Source organism: Nannospalax galili, unplaced genomic scaffold (assembly GCF_000622305.1).
Source record: "Nannospalax galili isolate Female #2095 unplaced genomic scaffold, S.galili_v1.0 scaffold336, whole genome shotgun sequence".
NCBI lineage: Eukaryota > Metazoa > Chordata > Mammalia > Rodentia > Spalacidae > Nannospalax > Nannospalax galili.
Genome location: NW_008343385.1, coordinates 2,273,963 through 2,297,101, shown reverse-complemented (window position 1 = coordinate 2,297,101; position 23,139 = coordinate 2,273,963). Strand labels below are relative to the sequence as shown.

General features: G+C 40.5%; 1 protein-coding gene across 3 annotated transcripts in view; it reads left to right on the top strand.

The window, feature by feature from the left end:
• Positions 1 to 23,139, top strand: part of Daam1 (dishevelled associated activator of morphogenesis 1) — a 188,100-nt gene that overhangs the window by 73,560 nt on the left and 91,401 nt on the right. For all 3 annotated transcript variants that reach the window (XM_008839503.3, XM_008839501.3, XM_008839502.3), the window contains exon 2: positions 4,763 to 4,982. In XM_008839503.3, the coding sequence (XP_008837725.1) occupies positions 4,800 to 4,982 (183 nt within the window). In that variant the 5' untranslated portion in view covers positions 4,763 to 4,799. The remainder of the gene's footprint in view (positions 1 to 4,762; positions 4,983 to 23,139) is intronic.

The following is a 23,139-nucleotide window of genomic DNA, read 5'->3' as shown; positions in this document are numbered from 1 at the left end:
AAGACGTGTGTTTCAGCACAGAAAGATGTTAGATGCCTCAGCTCAGTCTTTATTCCAGAACCAACTGTGTCGTTTTGCAGGGCTCTGTGATGGAAGCCCTGCTCCTCACATGAACCTCCCTTCCCTTCAGGGCCCAAAGACTGGCAGTGGCAGATGCTCAGAACCACCTCCCCCCTGGCCATACACACATCAGCCAGCAAAGGGCTTGACCGCAGAAGTGTTGGCAAACCATAGTTACTTATGAAAAACTTTACTCATAATATTAATTCCTGAACCTAGGATTTGGTGGTGATATTTATAGTGGGGTTTGCAAGATGCTGTATGTTGATAAAATCAGCTCTACTTTTAAAACTTAAGAACAAAAACAAAGAAAAAAGTCTCTTCAAAATGAACTATTATTAAATGTAGACACACTTGTTTCTAGTCCCTGTTCTGTGTTTCTACTTGTATTTTTAAGTATAGTAATGCTGTACAAATACATTGTTCTTTAAAAGCTTAAAATCTTACAGGTTAAACTTAAGACCCCCTGACTTTCCTATCTATGCCCTATAGCTTTTAAACTTTTTGGAGCAGAGCTCAAAAAAATGAGATTGAATATTAACATTCAGTACTCATCCATTAAATGTCTATCTGTATTGCATGTTCTATCTTGTGCTGGGGACATAGTAGTAAGCAATATATTTAAAGGACATCTGCCTTCCTTCATAAAGCAATCAAAGTAATTCCAACTAGTAGCAACTCCTATAAGGAGCATCATAGCAGGATTAGTGACCTTTCTGAGAAAGTGCAGAAACCTTCATCATGGGGACTCAGCATGCACAGATTGAGATCTGAACAGGGCACTCTCTGGCATTGTTTGTGCAAGGGTCCTGAGGCAGAAGCTATATGACCAGTGTGTTTTAAGTGCAGTAACTCGTGATGAGGTAGAAAGACAGGCGGGAGCCAGATTTTAGAGGCTTGGAGGCTATTGGCTAGCTTTTGCAAGTTCGTCTAACTGCAAAAATGTTTTATAAGATGAGATTGTTAGGAAACATTATTGTTCTGGGCATTCCTAGTAGATAACTCTGGTTTGAAGACCATAGAGCCAGAGACACCTTCTCTCCACCTTATCCCCCCTCACAGAGAGCTGCCTATGTCTTTCATTGCTGCAACCCATTGGCTTTCACTTCCACTTTGTAGGTGCCACAGCTTTGAATCTATTTCTTTGTAGCAACCCTGAAATCAAGGATATATGCAGGCCTTTTCCTCCTCCTTGAGCATTTTGTTGTCTTTGAAGAAGTGCTTGCCACAGCCTGTGTGGGAGGACAAACTGCAATGTCAGTAATTGTCAGCATGGTGTCATTGACTACATCTCTGGGATCAGCAGTCCTTCCCCTGGGAGGAGCTCAGCATTCCCTGTAGGCTTTCCAGCAAGTCACCTGTCTGCTCTAGAGTTGTAGTATCAGTTCTTACTTTACCTTGCTGGAGACAGTGTTTCTTGTTCACTGCTGTACAAGCTAGATTAGCTGGCTGGAGAGCTCCAGTGATTCTCCTGTCTGTTTCTTCTGGTAAGGGCATACTAGACTTACAGATGGGTGTGTGCCACCGTATTTGGCTTTTACTTGGGCTCTGGGGATCCGAATTCAGGTTGTCAGGCATACACAGGAAGCACTTTATCCACTGAACCATATCCCAGGATCTTATTTTGTTGTTTAATGAGATTATTCTTTTGTTTGTTTGAGAACTCAGTCTTACTAAGGTCAAACTGGCCTTGAACTCACAGAGATCAACTTGCCTCTGCCAAGTACTGAGATTAAAGGTTTGCAACCATGATTGTTAACATTTAAATTTTTTAAAAATTATTTTATGTGTATGAGTGTTTTACTTGCATATATGTAAGTGTACCCATATATGAAATACCTGGGTATACCATGAGAAGGAGTCAGTTTCTATGGAACTGGAGTTAAGGACCATTGTTAGTTGCCACGTGAGTGGTGGGAACTAAACCTGGGTCCTCTGTAAGAGAAACCAGTGAGCTTATCCATTGAGCAATCTCTCTAGAGGGTTTTGGATTCCCCTAGAACTGGAGTTAAGGACAGTTCATAACCACCATGTGGGTGCTGGGAATTGAACCTGGGTCCTCTGCAAGAGCAGTCAGTGCTCTTAACAGCTGAGCCATCTCTCCAGCCCCTCAGGATTGTTCTTAATAGATGCAGTGGTAGTACAGTAAAGACATTGTTTTTCTTTGACTTGATTTTTCACTTGATTATATCACGTGGAAATAATTCCAAGGCAAAGATACAGTTATAACTTCAATATAATGAATGAAAAATACATAAGAGCACTTGCTACTCTTGCAGAGGACCCAGGTTCAGTCCCCAGCACCCACATGGCAGCTTACAACTGTTTGTAACTCCACTTCCAGGGGTATCCAAACCCTCTTCTGGCCTCCATGGGCACCAGGCACACACATGGCATACATACATGTATGTAAACAGACATTCATACACATAAAATAAAAATAAATAAATCTTAAGAAATTAAAATACTCAGATTATGAAAAACATTTTTGTTGTGAAAATTCAAAGGGATAGAAAAAGGCATAGTTCTTCACCCCTCTTTTTGTTTTTCAGGCTACCACTATTAGTATTTTTCTGTATATACTCGTAAGTATATAATATGTTCTTACAGCATCCTGTAATTCTGTAACGTAGAGTTCATGTACTATGTGGGGTTTTGAATATTTTTTCTCCTCCTACCTGCTCAGATGCCTTGTTCTGTTTAATGAATTCATAATATTCTGTTGTGTGGATATGCTATAATTTATTTAAACATTTACTATTGATAGACTTCTTTCATCTTTTCTGTTCGAAAATCCCTAACCCTTTATCACTCTTGTTAAGTCCCTCTTGATTTGTTATTAACTTGAATTATTTAATATGATAAACATTTGTACAGTGACTCCTCATTCTGGCATTGGACAGGGCACATTAGGCCATGTGCACTGAGTTATTACTCTCAAACAGAAAGACTTGTGCATAAAGAACTTTGAACAGGACATGTTCTAGAGGAGATATGCAAATAGCATGTATGCAGTATCATTAAATCAACCTAGGGAAGGTGAAGGAGAAATTGGAATAGGACTTTGAAGGATGAATGAGGACTGGCAAGATGATTCATCAGGTAAAGGCACATGCTGCTAAGCCTGAAGGCCTGAGTTCAATCCCTAGCCCTCACCTGTGGGAGGAAGAGAACCAGCACCTGCAAATTATCCTCTAACCTTCACACATGCATGTATACACACACACACACACACACACACACACACACACATGCATGCACACACACGTACACATATATATCCCTGATAGGTTATCCAATCCCAAATCATCAGCCTGAAACACATGTCCATATGAGCACCACTAAATGGACTCAGAAGGGTGTGTGTGTGTGTGTGTGTGTGTGTGTGTGTGTGTGTGTGTGTGTGTAATGATAATGAAAGAAGAAGTCACAAAATTGAGAGGGAGTTGGGGGAGGGAGAAGTAGAAATGATATAAATTTAGTATTCATGAAATTCTCAAAATGAAAAAAAATTATAAAAATTATTTGGAATTCTCTATATTTTATAGTGAAATGCTTCTAATAAATGTTTTTTAACCCTATAAAACAAAAAAGAATAAATAAACAAAATTTTTAAGGTACTGGAGAGATGGTTCAGTATTTAAGAGCACTGACTCATCTTGCAGAGGTTTGAGTCCCAGCACCCACATGGCAACTGACAACTGTAACTCCAACTCCAGGTGATCTGATGCTCTCTTCTGACCTCCAAGGGCACTGTACAACACGGATGCACTTGGACACATGCAAGCAACACACTCATACATATAAAATAACCATTGTGGAAGAGGGGGCAGAAAGATGTAAGAGCCAGGGCTGGTTCATGAACACAGGGAAGCAGAGGCTTCCAGGCCATTGGAAGCTTGCACATGTAAACTTGTGACAGTGGTGGCATCAAGCACAGGCCCATGTCAACTCAATTAAACAAGGGCCCAAAGGGGAGGAGAAAAATAGGTGGCAGGCTGGCACTAGACTGAGAACTATTGGAGACTGATTGCTGCTGGTGAGGGAGAATATGACTTACATACAATCACTAGATGGGCTGACTAGATTCCAGTGGATGAATTTACACTGAAGGACATTTGGGTACAAATGCCTGAAAGAATAGGACTTAACATGTATGGCAGAATACATGAGGTCTGGTGGGGATGGAACATGAGTGGGGAAGGGGGTACAAATTTGATTAAGAACTATTGTATGAAATTACAAAAGCTCAATAAAAATATAAAAAAATAAATAAAAATTCTAAAAAATTTAAAGCTTGTAACTACTGCTTTAACTTTTAAAAAAAAAAAAAAAGGATGAATGAGATTTCCTAGAGGGCAAGGAAGAAACAGTCATTCTTTTGGGAGGAGTAGTAAGAACAGAGCAGGTCAGAGGGGTTAGAGGAAAAGCAATAAGCTACAAAGAATGGCCAGCAGCCTGATGTGGTCAGAGCACATGTTGTGTGGAGTGTTGGAGTTATTTGCATAGCAGTTGGCCATAGGATGCGCTTACAAGTGAATGGAAGGACCTGGGTGCTCTGCCCAGCTGGATGCCAGACCAGCTCTCTTTCCTGCAGGGTCCACATGTGGCCAGCAGCACAGGGAGCTCTCTTTTGAATTGGTTTGATTTTTCAAAGTTTTGTCTATCACATTCTTAACCACCTCATGTCTTCTTTTCACAGAGTTTAGTCATATCAAGAAATAGTGCAGAATTCAGCCATGGCCCCAAGGAAGAGAAGTGGACGGGGGATTTCATTTATCTTTTGCTGTTTCCGAAACAACGACCACCCAGAAATCACATATCGGCTTCGAAATGATAGCAACTTTGCCCTCCAGACCATGGAGCCAGCGTTGCCCATGCCACCTGTGGAGGAGCTGGATGTCATGTTCAGTGAACTTGTGGTGAGTCCCAGATTTCTATGCTGGCCTTGTTGAATAAGGGAGTCGGGGAGGAGAGACTGTGGGTGGGTTGGTTTGGTTTGCCATCATCTACCCTCTATGTTTGCACCCTCACTGTCCTCACTAAGCTATGGGGAAGGGGAAGTTGAAGAGGGTACCATGACAGCTACATCCAAGAGTTTCATTGGTGTTTGAAGTAGTTAGAAAGATTTCAGCCTTCAAGTTTTCAAATAGTGGTAGTGGTGTATCCTGAATTGATCTTTCTAATTCATCCTCATCCTCCCTGGTCTCTACTTAGATGCATAAGTAGCTCCTTCATCTACTGCACACCTTCTGGCACTCCCCAGTGCTCCCCCATACCCACTCCCAATGTATAGTATTAATGTTATTTTGAAAACTAGTCCTGTTTCCCAGCTTGTCTTTGATCCTTTCATGGAAGACATTATTACTTAAGTGTAGTATCATTATTTAGACTAATGATAGGATTGGAATAATAGCTGTTGTGGGAAGCTTTTTATAGATGCTATCACAGTTTAGAGCCCACTGTCCTCAAATGAGATGATTTATCCAGTGTGAACCTGTTCATCAAGAAATGCAAGTGGACTCTTTAACTTTACTTCAGAGGACAGTACGGAGTAGTTCAAAGGGAACTTGATTATTTAGCAAGACCTCGCTTCAATTTACTGCTCTGACTTTGTCTATATAAATATGAAAGGTTATTTTTCTGAGTCCATTTTCTGAAAACTGTAGGAAAAAAATGCCTCCTCCCAGGTTTGATGTAATGTTTAAATAAGAATGAGTGACAGTGGGAGGGGCCCAGTGCCAGGCTCTTAAAGGTGTTCAGTAAATTTACTACATCCTCCCTTTATTTCAGTTGACCATCTGTAATGGAGTTTGTTCTGCTTAGACTGTTTAGAATATTTGGCAGGTGTAGAGAGTGCTGTGTTTTGTTTGATTCTTAGGGTAGAAAGTAGGTTGTGCCACTGCTTGCCAGGGGTAATCTTGGGACTGACAGTATCTTTCTAGCTTTTACAAATGAAAATTCAGCTAAAAACAGAAAGATGAGCCTGCATGAGAGAACCTGAAGCTAAGGCTTGTGTTCTGTCTCCTGAGGGGAGAAAGGGCCTATTTTTGACCATAATTGATTGAGAGTAAATTGAGGTAACTTGTGATTACATGTTTATGCTTCATGATATTGAATACTTTACTTCCTCTTCCTTCTCTACTCCATGAATTTTATTTTAGGTATTAACTAGGAAACCAACTGTGATGGTAATGCCCACACTTGGGAAATGGAAGTGTGAGGACCAGGAACTCAAGGTCATCTTCTGCTCCATAGTGAGTTCAAGGCCAACCTAGGCTATAAGAGATCCTTTCTCAATACATACACACACATAGAGTGAGAGAGCAGGAGGGAGGGAGGGAGGGAGGGAGGGAAGGAGAGAGAGAGAGAGAGAGAGAGAGAGAGAGAGAGAGAGAACACAAACTAGGGCTAGGGATAGAGGTTAACTGATAGAGTGCTTGCCTACCATGTAGGAAGCCCTAGTATACTATTTTTCTCATTGCTGTGACTAAAAACCTGACAAGTGGAAACTTAAGGGAGAGTTTATTTTGGCTCAAAGTTTAAGAAAGGATACGCATCCATCATGACATGGAAGACATGACAGCAGGCCTGTGACCAGATAGTAAGTCGTATGTGTCCACAGTCAGGAAGCAAAGAAAGACGAATGCTTTCTCCTTTCTGTCAGTCCAGGATTCCAGCCCATGGTATAATGCTACCTACATTCAAGGTTTGTCTTCCTTGCTCAGTTAAGTCTTGCTGGAAACACCCAGACACATGTATCTATAGTGTTGTGAATCTTAATTGAGTTGACAGTGACGATTACTCATCACACCTGGGTTCAGTGCCCAGTACTACATCAACTGGGAATGGTAACACCCACCTGTAATGCCACAACTCAGGAGGTGGAGGCAGGATCAGAAGTTCAAGGTCATCCTGGGCTACATAGCAAGTTTGAGATCAGTTTGGTACACAGGAAACCCTGTCTCAAACAAAACAAAACACACACAGAAAAAGAAAGAACTGCCTTCATAGATGTGATGGTTTCAGATTCTGATAGTAGCTGAGAGGATCAGTCATAAAGAAGTTACCTCACCAAGGGTGCAAGCACAAAGCACCTCTGCACGACTGTGTACGTGTATATGTGTGTGCCCACAGAATAGGTGATGACGAATGTAGTCAGGGAAGACTTCTGGGAGGAAATGAGCTTTCAGGGGAATTGAAGACCAGGAGGAAAGGCAGTAGGTTGTCTTAATGGCCTGTCCAGCTTCTGCTATGGCAGTAAAACATCAGTGGCTCCCACAACAAAGCCTCATCTTGTGTTAGTGCCCAAAGTCAATCATGGGTCTGCTGTGGTCTGTTACTTGCCACCTTCTGTCTCAGATGAAAAAGCAGCCATTTCTAAGCTTTGGCTAGTAACATGTCACTTGTGTCTGCATTTCATTGCCAGTGCAAATCACATGGCCACACTTAAGATCATAGGGTAAGGAGGTGCCATTAGTCTGTAAGGGTTGGCACCACGTGACCAAGACTGAGGTCACTGAGGAAGGTGAAGGACATGTAGTCCGTTTCCAGAGCAGAGCCATGAATCATTTGCCATAGTGGCCATGAATAGTGTATTCATGGGCTTGGTTTCATTTTCTACTGGGAGTGCCTTATAACCAAAAGTCCACCTAAGGAGGTCTTCACTGATAACTGAGGACTTGTGGATAGTTCATCCAGGGTAGGCTAGTACCCTCTACACATCTTGCATTTACAATTCTTTAGGAATATTTGGTCAACCTCCTGAAATGAGACCTAAGCAGCAGCTGGTGGTGGCAGTTTCATGTACATCTTGAAGACACCTCTCTGCTCTGCATTCAGAGGGAGAAAATTCCACTCTCTGCCTTACTGATGTCTCTATTCTGTGTGCAAAAATTGCCTACAGCTGTTAGTTGTTAAAAAATCAATGCCAAACCAGAACTCTAAGCCAAAACCATTGGAAAACAAATTAGCTTGAGGTTTGCATCTGTCCTGGTGAGTGAGGATGGATTTTTGTCTACCTCTGACTTTAGGGACTTAGACCACAAATCCTTCTAGTTGCCAGGAGGGAGGCCTGAGGCAACAGAGGTGGGCTCAGAGTCACTGGAAGCTTCTGCTCTGGGTTTTCCAGACCTGTTGCAAAAGCAACTCTGCTTGTAGCCTAGTACTGGAGAGGGAGTGGTGACAGAGGGACCTGGGCTCCTCAGTCAGCAAGTCAGCCATCAGCTCTGTCTAAGAAAATTTTTTTCAAGACAGGTTCTGTTTGGATTTGAGCTTGTTTTCTTGACTATAAAATGGGGATCATACCATTTCAGTGATAGAGCTGATATGAATGTTAAATAAGATAACTTTTTTGAAAAAGGTTGTTACCTGACTGGACCTGATATTGCAGGCCTGAATTCTCAGCTTCTTGGAAGTTGAAGCAGGAGGATCCTAAATTCAAAGCCAGCTTGGGAAAACTAGTAAGACCCTATCTCAAAAATTAAAAGTAAATTAAATTGAATTGGTGTGCTGTATGTAGTCCAGTGGTACAGATCACCTAGCATGAGGGACTAGGTTCAGTCACCAGTACCTAAATACACTGATTAATGAATTAGGAGCTGGCACGTAGGCTATGCATTGTTCTCCACATCCACTTGTAGCAGAAGGGGTGGGAGACAATTCGGGTCTTTTCTAGGGTCGAAACTCTCAGTAAATATCCAGGTTTTTTCTTTACTTTGAAGCTAATCTGTTTGCTATATGGCTCCTGCATGGCTGGCCCTTTTACCTCTGTATTTGTTTTAAAGGGTCTGGTCGGAGTCAGTTATTGCCAGCTGCTTTCTCTGTCTTACCCTGTCTGAAAACTGATACCAAATGGCTTTCCTTAGAATTGCTTGTTTTATCCTTATTCTCCTATCAATGAAGCAAACCTGGATAGAAGGCCTGGCACAGGAATCTTTAAAGAAGCAGCTGTTGAGGTGGGCCATGTTCTCTAGCAGGCTCCCTGCCATAGGCAGGGCAACCAGAGTCATCTCTAGACATAATGGTTTCTGGAGGTCCTTGTCCCACATGCTCTATCCCACTGACCCGCTGGGAATTAAACCTAGGGCCTTATACATGCTAAACAAATGTGCTACCACTGAACTAATCCCCAGTCCACCTGCCCATCTTTTAAACTGATTTTTAAAATGTATATATATATATATATTGTCTTTTTGAGACAGGGTCTCCTTCTAGTCCCCACTGACTGACCTGAACTCACTGTGTAGACCAGGCTGGCCTTGAACTCACAAAGACCTGCCTGCCTCTGCCTCCCAAGTGCTGGGATTAAAAGCATGTACCACCACGCCTGGCTAATATTTTATTATTTTTTATTTTATATGTATGAGTGTATTGCCAGCATGTATGTAAATGCACCCCGTGTCATGCAGTGCCTGTGGAGGTCAGAAGAAGGTGTCAAATTCCCTAGAACTGGAGTTATGGATGGTTGTTAGTTGCCATGTGGATGCTTGGAATTGAACCAGGGTCCTCTGCAAGAGCAGCCAGTGCTCTTAACTGTTGAACCATCTCTCTAGCCCTTAAATTGCTTTTTAAAGGCATTATTCACCGTACCATATTTACCTATTCATCTATTTAGAATATACAATTCAGTGGCTACCAGTGTATTCATAGAACTGTATAACTATCATCAAAGTCAATTTTAAGTATTTTTATCACCCTGAAAAAGAGTCATTATAGCCACTGGCCATCACCCCTGTTCATGTGAGCTCCACCATCCCTTGACAGCCACTGATTTGCTTTATGCCTCTGAGAAATTGTTAATTTTGGACAGTTAGGACAAATGGGATCACAGTCTGTGGGGCTTTATGACTGGCATCTTTTGTATAACATTGTTTTCAAAGTTCAGTCATTGTAATATGAAACAGTTCTTCATTTCTGATTATTACCAAACATCTCACAGTAAGGATCCATCACATTTAAAAAATCTATTAGTAGATATTTGGGATTTTACTTGATTTGGGATATTGTGAAGAATGCTGCTATAAACATCCATGTACAAGTTTTTGCTTGTAAATGTGTTTGCATATGTGGGAGGAGCAAAATTGCTGGGTCCTAAGAGAATGCTATAGTAAACCTTTTAGGAACTGTCAGATTGTGGCTAAAATGATTGCTCTAGTTCCCTTCTAGAAAGTTTATTTATTATTTATATTTCTATTTATTAGTGTGTGTGTGTGGGTGTGTATGTGCGTGTGTGTATGCACACAAGCAACTTGTGTGGCAGTCAGAGAACAACTTTGTGGTGTCACTCCTCCCCTTCCAGCTCTACCTGGTTTCTAGGAATCAAACACATTAGGTTTGTGCAACAAGTGTGTTTACCCTGCTAAACCATCTTGTTTGCCTACTTCTTTTTTTAGGGTTCTGATTTTGCTACATCTTTGCCAATATTTATTCTTACTTATTACTTCGCAATTGATTCCTGCTTTGAAATATGTTCTGTTTTACAGTGTGTACAGTGTGTGTGCTATCAAAATAAATTTTCCTGCTAACAATTTCTAAGTCCTCTGAGATATTTATAACTAAAACATTCATTTAAGTATCTGATTAATTTCTACTAACCATATATTCTATGTCATTTGAACATTAACTTTTCAACCATATTCTCCACCTCTGTCTAGGTCAAAATAAAGAACATGGTTGATTTGTAACTTAGCATTAGTCTTTTAAAGTAAGATGCAGCTCTATTTTCTACAGGATGGAAACAATTTAAGATTATTCCCACCAGTCTATTTGAAGAGTCCTAGGCATGATAGTCCTTTAAATTGTCCTTATTTTAGTGACTTTTATCTTAATATTATCAATAGATTTCTTTGAGGATTAGCAGACAAATGTGTTATTCATTGACAGACTGATTATTCTGATGTATGTGCTAAGTGCCTGTCTGTGCTAGATCCCGAGGGAACAAGATACCACCCTTGATGATGTTCTAGAGCTGACAGTTTAGCAGTGAAGACAGGAGGCTATACATGCAATCCTGTCACATGTGACCCAGTGCTGTGACAGGGCCTTCTCAAGCAGTACATTTTTTGAGGGAAAGGCTTTATCTCCCCATTTTCTATGAGGGAGCTTTCCTGGAATATAACATTCTCAGCCTCTCTTCCAACACCTCACTGTTCCTTGGAATATGCATATGCAGTTTCTCCCTTGACTTTCCTTCACCCAGCAGCCTTCAGTTGTCAAAGATCCTCAGCTAGGGGTGGGTCTTTGTGAGCCCCCCCCCCCAATCTATGCTGAAATTATGACTGGTGTGATCTTATGCAGGCAACCACACTTGATGTGAGTTCATGAATGTGTAAGCCCTGTCATTATGGAGTGTTCAAATTCACAGCAGTCCTCCCCAGCCTCTTGCTTTTATAACCTTTGTGCCCTTTCTTCTGCAATGTTCCCTGAGCCTTGTGGGAAGAGGATGTGATATGAATGCCCCATTTAGGGCTCAACACTCCACAGTTATTCATTCTCCTCACTCTCATCAGCTGTGAGTCTCTGTATTAATCACTGTCCCCTGCAAAAAGAAGCTTCTTTGATGAAGGTTAAGATCTGCACTAATCTATGGGTATTATACTCTTCCAGCAAAATTACAGTAGTAAGTTCTTCTTTAGGGCCTATGACCTCCCCAGACATGGGTTCTTGGCCAGGTTTACATTAGTAGGCATGTGTTCTGTCCTGTGGAGTTGGCCTTAAATTCAAACAGCAAGTAGTTGGTTATGCCAATAACATTCATGCCACTGTTGTACCAATGGGTTTATCTTTCCAGGTCACTTGTTTTAGTGGCTTACAGGGGTCTTAACTTAGTAAGGCTGCTGATAACCTTTTCCCCTCAGAACCCTGTATTTCCCCCAACAGTATCTTAATCCTGTCTATGTACTTACCGTAGTGAGTGACCAAGTCAGATAGAAGAGCCCAAGGAGATAAATATTTAGAAGGCAGTTTGATACTGTATCTCTTTAGCAAAGTAGTAGTAGTGGGGCTTATGACCTCTTCAGCCACAGATTCTGGCCAGGTTTGAAGTACCCAGCATGAATTCCCTCTTATGAGCAGGCCTCAAGGCCAATGTAAAAGCTCTTGGATGCCACTGTTGCACCAATGGATGTATCTTGCCAGGTCATTAATATAGTTGCAGGGTTTACAGCTGGATAAGACTGTTGGTGGCTTATCTCACTCAGCAGCCTATATGGTACCTTCTGGCAATAAGAAAGTTAGTAGGCCACATTGATTTCTCTGTTCACTATAATACAATGTGTGATATCTTCAGTCATGTGGTCTTACCATGCATGAAGTTCTGATTGATAACCAAAATCAATGGCAATAGCCCATTTCCTTTTGAGGCTCTATGGAAAATCCCCAACCAGCAGTTCAAAGAATCATATCCTACACCTGGAACATCAGGAAGAAGCATTGTGCCCCATATAGGGTAACTCCATTTAAAGTGGTGTGTGTGTGCGTGCTTGCATGTGCACATGCCACATCACACACTCACATGTTTAGGAAGCTTCTCAGCCTGCAAATTTTGTTCTATTAGCTACAAGAATTGTTACCTCCTTTTTTCAGGCTGTTGAAATAATTCCTTTTATTGCTAAGGCTACTACTGTAAGCTTTCTTTAATGATAGAATTCTTCTGTTAGTATCAGCATCAGTGAGAAGTTCTATCATGTTTTATCTCTCTTTTTTTTAATCTCTTTATTTTTAAAACTTGCCTTTTGTCTTAAGACTATGACTAAAAATAGAAAGTCCCTTACAGGAGGTATTCAGTTCACTGTCACCATGGAAGATGAAAAAATGGAGAATGAGAACATACAAGTTTAAACTGATAGGAGAAAGAAATACCTGGTTATAAGGAGTCGTGGTTTTGATCTATTGTTTCTTAATTGGAGGATTTCTTGGTAATTAAGCAGAGGAAATCAGATTGCATAAAGACCTCAAAGATATATCTAGAACAGTTTTAGATTATTCAGTTGTCTGGAAGCCAAGAATCAGAATCTAATGAAGGAATTGGTATTAGGAGTATTCCAACTCCATGAGGTTTGTTTTCCTCTGACAAACTCATAAAAGACAAAAGAGAAAATTCTGTTAGTTAAAAGACCTAATTAATTGACATTGAAGACAAAAAATATTGAATAGATCTTCCATGTACACTGTGGCATTTTAAAAATAAGTTCACATGATGAATTCATAGAAAAGTGCTTAGGATGATAAGAAAATATGCACTACATCACAAATGGAAGTGACAGTGTAGATGTGAACAAAAATGTATGCAGTGCTAACATTCCTGTGCACTTAGTATGAATTGCTGCCAGTGTGCAGTTACAGGTAACAAAATGATCTTAAATTCAGAACTTGATAAACAAATTGCTCTGCCCCTGAGAATAGCTGATGGTTTATAATACAGCCTAATATTGATCTTAGTGGTTTTGCTTGTCTGTATCTGTTGTGCTTTTGAACAGAACACTACACTGCTTTTAAGAATTACAATAGGACTGGGCAGATTTTAATCCCAGTAGACTTTCTGTATTTCTTTAGGTCCTATCTGCTTGAAAAAGAATAGGATGTCAAAATGGCTTTGTGAGCTTACTTCTAATCTCTGATCCACTAAAACTTAAAGAAAACCTGTTCCTTCTAATCTTGTATGAATTTTATCTTATAAGATCATTTCAAATCCTTTTAAAAAAATAAGCTATTAAATTTAGATTTTTGTTTGTTCATTTGTTTGAGACAGGGTCTCCCTGTAACTCCAGCTGGTGTGGAACTCACTATGTAGACGAGGCTGGCCTTGAACTCACAGAGATCCGCCTCTGCCTCCCCAAGTTCTGGGATTAAAGGTGTGCACCACCATGCCAGGCTTTTAAATTTAGATTTTTGACTTCGTGTTTGATACCTTATTTTCAGTCCAGTTACTATTTATTTCTGAATGCTTCCTAATGCTAGATCAAAGAGATTGAGTGGGTTGGGCCACAAAGAGATAGAGGAAAAAATCAGGAAAAGTTTCTCTTTAAATAGAAACAGTGGTTGAACATGGTAGTGCCTGTCCGAGCATTGTGGAGGTGGAGGCAGATCATCCTTGGCTACATAGGGAATTTGTGGTCACATTTGGGCTACCTGAAACTCTTTCTGTAAAAGGAATCAGTGTAAAACCACATCTGAATTAATAATGCTGCTGAGGAGATGACGATAGATCCCTTTAGTACTTATGAGCCCTATTAATATAAAACTCAGAGAGCCCTTAAGTGATATGTAACTACTTAGTATGAGCTTAAATTGCAAATCTGACCATTTAATTTAGTCTTTATGCTCCCAGGTACAAATTACACAAAGCCAGTATGGTGTACCAACTTGCCAGTCTTTATATGTCCCCACATAAGCCAGTATAGGTGCTTAAAGGCTAGGGGGCTAATTTGATCTCTATAAGTTGTAGGCTTTAGGTAAGCTTTTGAGTATTTTTTTTACTTAATTTTTTTTATTAAGTTTGTTCTTTGACAGTTTCATACATGTATATGATACATTTGAATCCCCCCTCCCCGTCCCATACATTTTAAAATGTGCTTTGGCAATGACTAGAAAGATCTGTTAGTTTGCACAAATAACTTCCTAAGAATTTATTTTGATGCTCTGGGAATCATCCTAACACCATCACTTGTTCTTACAAAATGTATGTGCTTGGCCTCTGAGAGGTAACTGCTCAATCTGCTGATGGTGCATTTTGTTTCTAAATGATCTTTGAATGTGTTTACCCGCTGTGTTTGGAATCCTCCCCACCCCAAGCCTCCATGTCCAAAATTCCTCTGGAACTTCAAAACTGTCTCTTGATGTGTGTTATGGGAGCTCAGTGACCAGCTACATCTTTTAGTTATGCTTCTCTGGCTCGTGGATGAAGAGCTGGAATTTTCTTTGTTGAAAACTTCTTAAAAAGCTGCATATTTTTCTCTTATCCAGTTTTAAATGAATTTATTGGAAACATCCTACAGCTGCTAACATCTTAGTTATATTGCCAGCTTCTTAGTACATTGTAATATTCAAGAACAAAATTTAACCCTGTGACTGAAGGCCAATAGGAAGAACATATGGGTTGTTTTCAGGAAAGAGGGATATCAGTCAAATTTAGGAACTGAAAGGTCCTTTGCCATCTTCTCACCAGTTAATTTGAATCTTTTCCTATGGAAAACTCTTCATGTTATGAAGATGCACCTTTGCACTTTCAGAGTGAATGGTGGCAGATGTCCCTCGTTTCTGACATTTCCACCCTCAAGATCTCCAGGGCCTAGAACAGTGCCCAGACTAGAATAGGTGTTCAACACAGGCTTGATGCCTGGATGCTTATGTAAGTGGGTAATTAGTTGCTAAAGTATAACATGTGAGATGTGCATCAAATATTTGAATGAATGAATGTGTGCATGCGTGTGTGTGTGTGTGTGTGTGTGAGAGAGAGAGAGAGAGAGAGAGAGAGAGAGAGAGAGAGAGAGAATCAATGACTGCTGAGTTCTCCTGCAGCTGGGTTCATATTGTGAATAACCCTTGAAGCAGTAGTGATAAACTTGGGCTGATCCCTATACCCTCCCTGCACCCACCCACCCACCTGTTTGTCATCATTTTTACTCATCTTCCTTATTAGAATGTTGCTATGGGAACATCAGAGCGGCCTGCATAAAAGGAAGTAGATTAAAAGAGTGATAAGGTATAAGAAATATATTTTACTCTTCAAAATCTCTCCACCATGGACTGGGGTAATGGATCAGTAAATAATGAGCCTATCACAAAAGCATGAGGACCTAAGTTCAGATCTCCAGCACCAACATGAAAGCCAGCTATAGCAGGATGCATCTACAGCCCCAGCACTGCAGTGGAGTACATAAAATTCAGAAGACCAGTGGACCCTAAAAGCTGGCTTGTTGGCCAGTCTAACTGAATCAGTGAGCTCCAGGTTCAATGAAAAACCCTATCTCATTTTAAAGTGGGAAATTGATCAAGGGTGTCATCAGAGATCAACCTTTCACCTCTACACACAAACATACACACATGTACACATACACAAACCCATACATACTACCCACACACACAGATAACAAACTCTCTCCAATTATATTATATGGTAAAGTACTTGTTAACTGAACTGTGAGAAGAGACTTGATGCTAGATTATCTTTTGACCCAATTAATACTTAAATGTATCAGATGAACTGCCAGATGAGTCTCTTGAATATGTGGGAGAGGTCTGGGCCCTAAGAGCAGAACTGGTATTATTGGGAAGCAGAGATCTGTGTTGAAATTGGCTTCACAGTTGCCCACAAGGCCCTAGGGTGCCTTACTAGTCTGCCACTTTACAGCTGGCTGTGTACCAGGAGACAATGTCCCTACATTCAGTTAAGAAAACACTGCTTAGAAATTCTCTGTATTAAACTCAGTCAACCAAAGTTACACTGAATTATAGATCTGAAAAGGGTAATTTGGGAAATGATTTAGCTATTTAGAACAGAGTTGTTTGTTTTAGAGGACTGGAAAGCTGCTGCTTGATTAATTAAAAGTTAAAGTCACCCTAATGAATTTCTAGTATAGTAACAAAAGCTGAATAACTTCATAAGTTTAGTTGTTGACTTGGTCTAGCAAACAGAATATAATTTGTATTGCCTGCTATTAAGGGAGAGAAAGGAAACAGATACTATTCGTTGTAAAAAGCTTATTAGTCAGCCTTTGCCTGTGGGATTTCTCACTTATTTTTGTGTATCACATGAAAACATGTCTGTCAGACACAGAGCATTACTGTGTAGATAGTGAGTCATACTGTGGTATTCTGAGTAATCTTGGCAGGAATGCTTCAGGCCTGAAGCCTTCAAGATTTGTCTCAGTGTGTATACATACATTCCTTTTGGGTGGAAAGCTCCCTGTTTGCTATTTCTGACCTTCCTGAATGTCTAGGAGCAGGATTACACCTCTAAACTGTCAAAAATATTATCTAACTTTCCTACTTCTAATTACTACTATAAGAATAAAACACTGTTCTCATGGTCATTGTGATTACGTTTTAAGAGGTGTTGGCAACTCATGACTTCTGGGTATGATGGTCATGTCATGTCTTGGTGGGGCTGGATGCTCCTATGTTTAATGAGTTCTCAAAGGCCAGTAGTACATTTCTCCATACATTTATAAAAGTGAGCTTTTTGTTTTGTTCTGTTTCGTACCTCAGTGTCTTCCTTCTCTGTCTGGCCTTTTCTACTTAATGGCTTCTTATCACCTTGTCTTCTGACTTAAATTCTGGTTCCTGGCCTCTCTAGGGGTATGACTTGCAGTATTGTGGAGATTCAGGAAGGATGGAGGGGTTTCCATTCAGAGAAGGCACTGCTACCATTAGTGCATCCTTGAGGTGATCCAGTAGGTTATAACCCACCAGGCATGTACTAAACTTGGGTGGGGCTAGGCTCAGGAAGTTGGGCCTGTTTGTCATGGGCAATTTTATAGGAGGAAAATGAGGCTTGCCTGAGTAATAACAGGCCTGAGAATTCTAGGAGCTCTCTACATTGAGTCAGATGGAAGGTTAGCTTGTCAAAGGCTATTAAGAGGCAGAACAAAATATAACAAAAACAAAACTCCCAAACACAAATGCACAAAATGGTGAATGGATGAGCAGGATACCCCAAGGGCCTTTCTCCTTCCTTCTCCGTCCCCCTGGGATGTACCCTCCTAACCTCTGTCTAAATGCACATTTGTGTGCATGTGAGGTTAGCTGACCTCATTAGAAATAGACTCCTGAATGAAGAGGTTTCTCTTGTTAGCCAGGAACTTCCTTGTTGACTCACAGAACTCTCTGGAGTTGCTAGGCTATAAAAGAATAAATGTGCTTTGGAAATTTTATAACTTAATCTTACATTTTAGTTACCTAAAAATCTCTGAAAACAGAGATTTGTTACAAAGTACTAATCTTTCTACTCATTCAAGACCTTTATTGTGTATTATTTCAAAATTCCTTCCCTTGCTTTATCTAGCAAATCAGTCCATTTCCTTATATTGATATGTACTGTGCCAATTGTTTTCTGATTTATGTGGATTTCTCTCTTAAGCTGCTTACTTACACTGAGCATAGGACCAGTGAAACTCCTTTGTCCAGTCTTTTAGAAGTGTGGCTTACTAGTGTGCTTTGTTAGGAGGGATCACCCGGGAGCTGTGGTCCCACAGCTGGGCTTCCCCCAGATGTCCTTCTTCATTAAAAAAAAAACAAAACAAAACTTAAGATGTTGTAAATATAAAAATAACACATTTTATAAGTAGATAAAAGGATAATTACTGGGGGCTGGAGAGATGGCTCAGCGGTTAAGAACACTGGTTGTTCTTGCAAAAGACCCAGGCTTGAATCCCAGCAACCCACATGGCAGCTAACAACTGTCTGTAACTCCAGTTCCAGGGGACCTGACAGCCTCTTCTGCCCTCCGCAGACAGTGCAGGACACAGGTGCACTTACCTACATGCAGGCAATACATGCATACACATAAAAATAATAAATTAAAAAATTAGAAAAAAAGGATAATTACCATTTTCTCCAAGAAGACCCTTTGGGGGTCCCTTCTGTTGGTTTTAATTTTTAGGACAGCAGCTTTTTAGGGGAGGAAAGTGAAGCCCAATCAGTGCAGAGCTTTCTCTTATAACTTGCTAGATCATTGTCCTTTAATTAACTTCCAAAACTCTATCTGGAAAGAATAAGAAGGAAAACAAACAAACAAACAAACAAACAAACAAAACAAAAACAAAACAGTGACCAGTGCTAGGAGGCGGTCATCAAGACCAACATGCAGCAAGATATATAAGCAGCCCAGGTGTTTTCTGGTCTCTGCAGGTACAGGACCTGTAAATCTTAGTGGATATCCCAACAACCTTGGACCAGAATTCCTCATTGTGACACTGCTAGGAACAAAACTCAAACCCAGGACTGGGGATACAGCTCAGTTGGTAGAGTGCTTGCCTAGTGTACACAAAGCCTCAAATTTAACATCCTATAGAACCCAGTGTGGTGGAACCTACCTGTAATACCAGCTCCAGAAGCAGAGGCAGGAGGATCAAAAGTTGAAGGTCGTTCTTGGCTACATGGTGAGTTCAAGACTAGCTTGAGATACATGGAACCCTGTCCCAATAATAAAAACAAACAAATCAGACCTGACAGAAACAAAAGGTTCCAAAGGACTTCTTGTTAATATTAATGCATCACCTAATTTGAATATTCAATTATGTTGATGGAAACATTGGCTATCTTTTGACTTAAATGGTTATGAAGTTTTTCAAAGGGTGAAGATATTTCATAGAAGTAATCAGAGGTGTTGAGCAATGTCTGTGTGTAAAATCATGGCCTTTCCAGGACTCAGAATGGTCCTCTAATGGTCACTCAGTTTTCCTTTCCCTGTTCCTTACACACTTGTTTCCAATCTATTTCTCCTCTAAAGCTACTATTCAGTTTATTGGACATTTCAACCAGACTTTTATTTCCTTATTATGTAATCAGTGCTCTGTCTTCTCTGTATGCATAGACTTCTGTTTGTTTTCCTGGGACTTGAACAAGCAGGACTGATTTTTGTTTCTCTGAAGCTTTCTTGAGGTCTAATTTACATGCGATAGAACAGTTTGAGTTTTAATGTAAAGCTCTACAGCATTGCCATCATAGAGCAGAACATCCCTTGCCTACTGCAGTCCTCTCTGCACCTGCCTTCAGGCCCAGGCAAACACTGACTTTTCTGCCTCTATAAGATTTGTTTTCTAAAAGCTTCATATAAAGAGGTACTATTTGAGGTACAGTGATCCTAATTTCTCTGTTTTTCCATGCTTGCCTCTTTCAGTGTTTAAAATAATTATCAAAATGAAAAATCTCCTGTAATATTACTTTGAGGTAATTTTAGAGCTTAAGTAAAACAGATTGTCAGAATGATTGTCAACTAGTTTGTAATCCATTCTCTTTTTTTTCTTAAATTATACCTTTCTTTTTTTCCATCAACTGTACTCCATAGCCAGAAATACAGCTAAAGAATTAAACCTGGAAAAAAAGAGAAGGCAAAAGAAATCCAGCTGCTTTATAAATCAGTGCGATTTTGACAGGCAACTCAATGAAATGGGTGAAAGGTTTAACAGATGCTTCACCAAATGAACACACATGAACAGCCAATTGACACACAAAAAGAGTCAACATTGTCACTAGGAAAATGCAAATTAAAACTACACTGGGATAGCACTTCATATACTCTAGGACAGCTTACATTGAAAAGATGAGGCACCAAGAGATGAAAGCGTGGCATATCTGGGAAAGCCATATTTTGTACTTTTGCTAATTCAGTATTCTTAAGAGTTTTACAAGCCAGGTGTGGTGGCTCATGTCTATAATCACAACACTTAGGGGAGAGGAGACAGGAGGATTGCTACAAATCTGAGGCCACTCTGGGCTGTTTAGTGAGTTCCAGGCTAGCCTAGGATACCAAGTAAGACCTTGCCTCAAAAAATAAAAGAAGGAATAAGAGTAGGTGGTATTTATTTTGTTTATGTGTGTGTATGATATGTGTTCATGTATGTTATGTGAGTGCTGGCACACATGAACCACAGTGCATGTGTGGTGGTCAGAGGACACCCCCCCCCCACACACACTTTTAAACCACTGACCACATAGTAGGACAGCTGGCCAGCAAGCTTCCGGAATTTTGCTGTGTCTATCTTCTGTCTATCCATAGGTGCACTGATGGCAAATGCATGTCACTGTACCCTGCTTTACATGGATTGTGGGGATTCAAACTCCATTACTTACATTTTCTTGGTGAGATACAAGGGCTTCACTCACTGGGCCACCTCTCCAGCCCTGTTTTAATCTGCACAATGAGTTGCTTACACTTTCCCTCCCTTCAGCTTCCCCACTGGCCTTTCTTCCCTCCCACCTCACATTTTTCCCTCCTCTCAACACCTGCATTCCTGCTGTTATTTCAGGGACTAGCAGTTAGTGCAAAGATGAGCAGAACTATCTGAGCTGCTGTCCTCTAGAAACCAGTACATAATGGGAGTGAGAAATGGCAGCACCCTGACCATAGTCCTGTGTGAAATGCTGCAGTACACAGAGGAGCTGGCCATCCCAGGAAAGTCAGAGCAGCTGTTCCAGAAGCTGGTGAGGTGTGATGAGAAGTTCTGGAAGATGCTGTGGAACAGGAGGGGTTGGGGAGGTAAGGGAGGTCAACAGGGGCTCTGCCCCGAAGCACCTTACCTACTATGGAGGTCGGACTTTCTCCTAAAATGAAAGGGAACTGGTAAAATGTTCTATCATGTTGTCTTTGTAGCCAGATTATAAATAGCTTGAAGCCAGGGTATGCTGTTCATCTGAGTATTCTTTACACTGCCTGGCTGTAGTTCTGGAATAGGTAAGACCTCTTAAGGCTTCCATAGTCACTTAAGAGTCTTGCATGCTTGACTGAGCCATATTATTAAAATAGGATGAGTCTGAGCAGAGAGTCTTTCGGAATGGCTGGGGTGGGAAGGATCTCATTACATCCTGGACATTGTGGTTCAGCCCTCCCAGGATTAAATTGCTTATCTGATTTAATCTATATCAGTCTGCTTGCCTGAAACCCACCACTGACCTTCGATAACTCTGTGGATAAGACTGAAGTTCAGAGTGGCTTTCACCCCTGCTGGTCACTTTCTTCAGTGCTTTCTACCTGCTTAATTCCTGTTTTACCAGCCATTTCCCTGAGGAGACCTTCACTGTAACTGCTCTGTCACAAGCTTAGCATGTGACCATCCCTCATTGTCTGATTTCTATTCTGTCCACATGAACAGATGATACCTTTCATCCCCTATGCTATCACAGTGCCTGACATTTAATAGATACTCGGCATTTTTTTTTCCTCTCATGAATGAATTCTTGAGGTAACTGTCAGGAAGGCATTGTCATTTCAGATGTCTTCAGATGAAGGCATTTGAGGTCAGAGACCAAGTCACTCACCCAAGGTTGCATAATTGATAAAAGCCAGACCTACAAGCTGCCAACAAAACCTCCTTCTTGCTTCTAACAGATATTTAATGGATGCCTTTTTGTGCCTGTTTCTGTGACATGTTTTACCCACCTGTTGACCGAATGACAGAATACAGTGTGTCCCAGTTAAGAGCTCAGGCTCTGCAGCCATTGGCACTCAGGTTCCACCTCCACTGTTTACAAGCTTTGGTGCCTGGAGCAAAGTGCTTACTCACTCTATGACCCAGTTTTCTAGAAAATAGGTTAATAATATCCACTTGGTGGGATTGTTGTATGAATTAAATTAGTCCTTATATAATATTACTAATAGACACTCAGCAAATACTCAACAATTGTTTGTATCCGAATACATTGTCTTTCCCATCTCCTTACTGTAGTATAGAATTCTGTCCAGACACACTACAAACACTTTGTTTTTATCCTGTAAACATTCTTTTGCCTATTAGCCCCATTCTTTTGTCTATTAGCCCTCATGTATCCGTGTTTCCTTCATTTAAAATCGGTCATCTCTGCACCTCAGCATATGCAAATCCGATACTATTACCCCCTGATCTGTAAATTTCTAAGCTTTAGGATTCACACATTCCTCCACACTTCTACTCAGTTAGCAAACACTGTGCTATCCTGTAGTAAACAGTGTATTTCGAAGAATGCTACTCTCTCCAATCAAAAACATTTTCCCCAAACTGAGTTTGAGATTGCTGAGCAATTTGATTAAGTGAGCTGGTTATTGGGAAGTGATTTATGTTACCCTTATTTCCCATATTCTTCAGAGCTGTTGTGACTTACAGGAAATTTAAACAGGAAGGAAGAGAATTATTTCCCATACATGAAGTTGCATGCCAAAATTCTAGAATTTTAAAACATGTTTCCTCATGATGGAATTTTCTGTGCAAGTCCTTCATTCCTTTCCTGGTTGTTCATTGTTGAAATTTTTAACAGCTAGTTTCTTGTGGTTAGGGTATAATTTGTGTGTGTGTGTGTGTGTGTGTGTGTACATGTACATGGTTTAGTGACTTAACTGTTTATACCACTTTTAAAAGAAACTAGCAACTGATTTATGTTCAAGTG